General features: G+C 40.2%; 1 protein-coding gene across 2 annotated transcripts in view; it reads left to right on the top strand.

Moving 5' to 3' along the window:
• The window catches only part of LOC113828943 (endothelin-converting enzyme 2), a 455,139-nt gene that overhangs the window by 445,961 nt on the left and 6,678 nt on the right, over positions 1-2,500 (top strand). For both annotated transcript variants that reach the window (XM_070134970.1, XM_070134969.1), the window contains 2 exons: positions 1-124; positions 606-709. The exon at positions 1-124 is cut by the window's left edge and continues 4 nt beyond it. In XM_070134970.1, the coding sequence (XP_069991071.1) occupies positions 1-124; positions 606-709 (228 nt within the window). The remainder of the gene's footprint in view (positions 125-605; positions 710-2,500) is intronic.

Genomic DNA, 2,500 nt, shown 5'->3' with positions numbered 1-2,500 from the left:
CGTGGCTCGACCTCCTGCGCCACATCTTCCCCAACAGCAAACTCGACCACAGGACGGATGTCTTGGTCGTGTCTCGCGAGTACTTCAGCGACCTCTCGGAGCTCATCTCGACGACAGACAGGAGGTAAATTTGTGTGGATGGAGGTAGTCGTTTGTTGGTTGGTTTGTGGTTTGTTGTGATGATTTTTTTTGGTGGTTATTATTTCGTAGTATTGTTTGTTTTTAATTGTTTTTGTTATTGTTATTATTATTATTATTATTATTATTATTATTATTATTGTTGTTGTTGTTGTTATTATCATCGTTATCACTATCATTATCATTATTATCATTATCATTATTATTATTGTTATTATCATTGGAGAGAGAGAGTGAGAGAGAGAGAGAGAGAGAGAGAGAGAGAGAGAGAGAGAGAGAGAGAGAGAGAGAGAGAGAGAGAGAGAGAGAGAGAGAGAGAGAGAATATATATACATATGCATACATACATATTATATATATATATATATATATATATATATATATATATATATATATATATATATATATAATCTATATTATATATATATATATATATACACATAATATCGATATTTCTTCTGTTTCAGTCTCTTGAACAACTACCTGATCTTCAGCTTCGTGACAGCCTTTATGCCCTATTTGTCAGCGGAAAACAGGAGAGTTCTGGATCTCTATCACAGGGAATTCACAGGTGTGTTGAGTTAATTTGTATCATGGTATCTCTTCATTATTAGATTATGTTATGTTATATTATCTTACGGTGGTATTATATTTGTGGGTTTTATTGTATTATTGTGTTGTTTTATCGTATATGGTGTTGTGTTCGATTTGTGTGGATTTGGGTGGAAAAGTGTGGTCGGCATATGCCGTTTAAAGAACTTGTTAATAATGAAATGTATTGTTGTTGTTCATGACTTTTCGTGCGATGTTTAGGTGGTGGGGGAGGGGGGCACGGATTCAGGAGAAGCTGGTTCTAAGAAGGGATGATTTTGGTTCTTGTCCGCTAGTTTCATTTCATTTTCGCGTTTCATTTTTTTCCTGGTGTCCGAAGTTGCGATCTGACAGGGCCGTGCGTCTGTGACATGGATTGGGAATTTACCGTCCACCTCTGTTCCAAGGAGGATATATATATATATATATATATATATATATATATATATATATATATATATATATATCTTTTAGACTCCTTGCTCTGCTCAGAAATCACCTTCTGCACACGCTAGAGTACTCGTTACTGCGCGGGAGACGCCTAAATCACGAGTTTTCGTACCAGTCCGCGGTTCGGTCGTCGTCGGATTGTGCATGCAGGATTTCTAGCCACTAGTACACCATCCCAGAGGAGACGACCACGGTTGGTGCTTGTAGGATGCCTTATCCAAGAGTACAGGGCACTGCTCTGCAAATAACGGATGAATTCGGGTTCTCTGCATTGCATGAGGCTATTCATCCTCGCTGGTCGACACGTAGTCCATGTGGAGTGCCCAGCCGCAGGTACACCACGCTTTTTTCCTGTAAAAAGGCCAAGGCTAGGATGTATGAAATATCCTTCAGCCACGAGAGCAAAGAGCAACTCACCAGGAAGCAACCGAGGCAGAGGGCGGTGTCGTACATGTACCAGAGCCGCTTGCACTCAGCCGACCATTAGAGACTGTATCGAACAACTGCCAACTGCAGGTTGAGCGAGCCAGAGCCAGCACTGAAAGCGTCTACAGAAAGCAGACATCTGCCACATCCTCATTATCCAGGAGCTGCAGGTGGTCCATCTAGCTCTACGCCGTGATCCTGTAATCTGAGTTGCCTTAGTCCAGGTGTACTCGCAAACAAAACTTGATTAGTGTTGTCTCATCAAGGTCGGCCACGCTTCTATATGTTACCGAACTATTCTCCTATTTAACCTAGTCTGCTATTGCTTCTTTTGTTTATTTGTACCAACCCGCCAGTGTAGTGACCAGATGGAGCGGTTATATAACATTATGTTTATCAACTTACCTGTAACATGAGTGAGTAACTGTGCAAAATAAAACGCACATGTCTAAGAGCACTCGTGTTGTGGCTGATGACCGGCAGTTCGAGGGCGTGAATATTGGACGAGGCGATTTATATTTGCCGCGAGCTATTTGTTCGCTCTGATGAGTAGTTGGGAGTGCTTCACCCAAGTAAATATTGGATAGAATAGTGTTTTTGTTTTACTCATATGCTCTTTGGGGTGCTTGTTTTACCCCTCCACGTGCATCAATAAGAGTTGTTTGGATCTAACCTTTCAGGAGAGATTTTGTTAAAGAAAAAAAAAACTGAGAGTCCTAAGCATATGCAGGTATGGGTGAAATAAAATAAATATGGATTGTTTTTATTTCCTCCATCTTCGTCCGCTTCAAGGAATATTTCACTCGTCATGTGTCCTGGAGGAGGAGAAAAGGAAGAAAAAAAATAAATAAAAAAGGCAATAAATAAGAAACTCGACGAATTGTAAATACTAGAT

This window comes from Penaeus vannamei, chromosome 20, assembly GCF_042767895.1.
Source record: "Penaeus vannamei isolate JL-2024 chromosome 20, ASM4276789v1, whole genome shotgun sequence".
Classification (NCBI taxonomy): Eukaryota; Metazoa; Arthropoda; class Malacostraca; order Decapoda; family Penaeidae; genus Penaeus; species Penaeus vannamei.
Note: the sequence above shows the minus strand (reverse complement) of the source record. Positions and strands in the feature narration are given on the sequence as shown.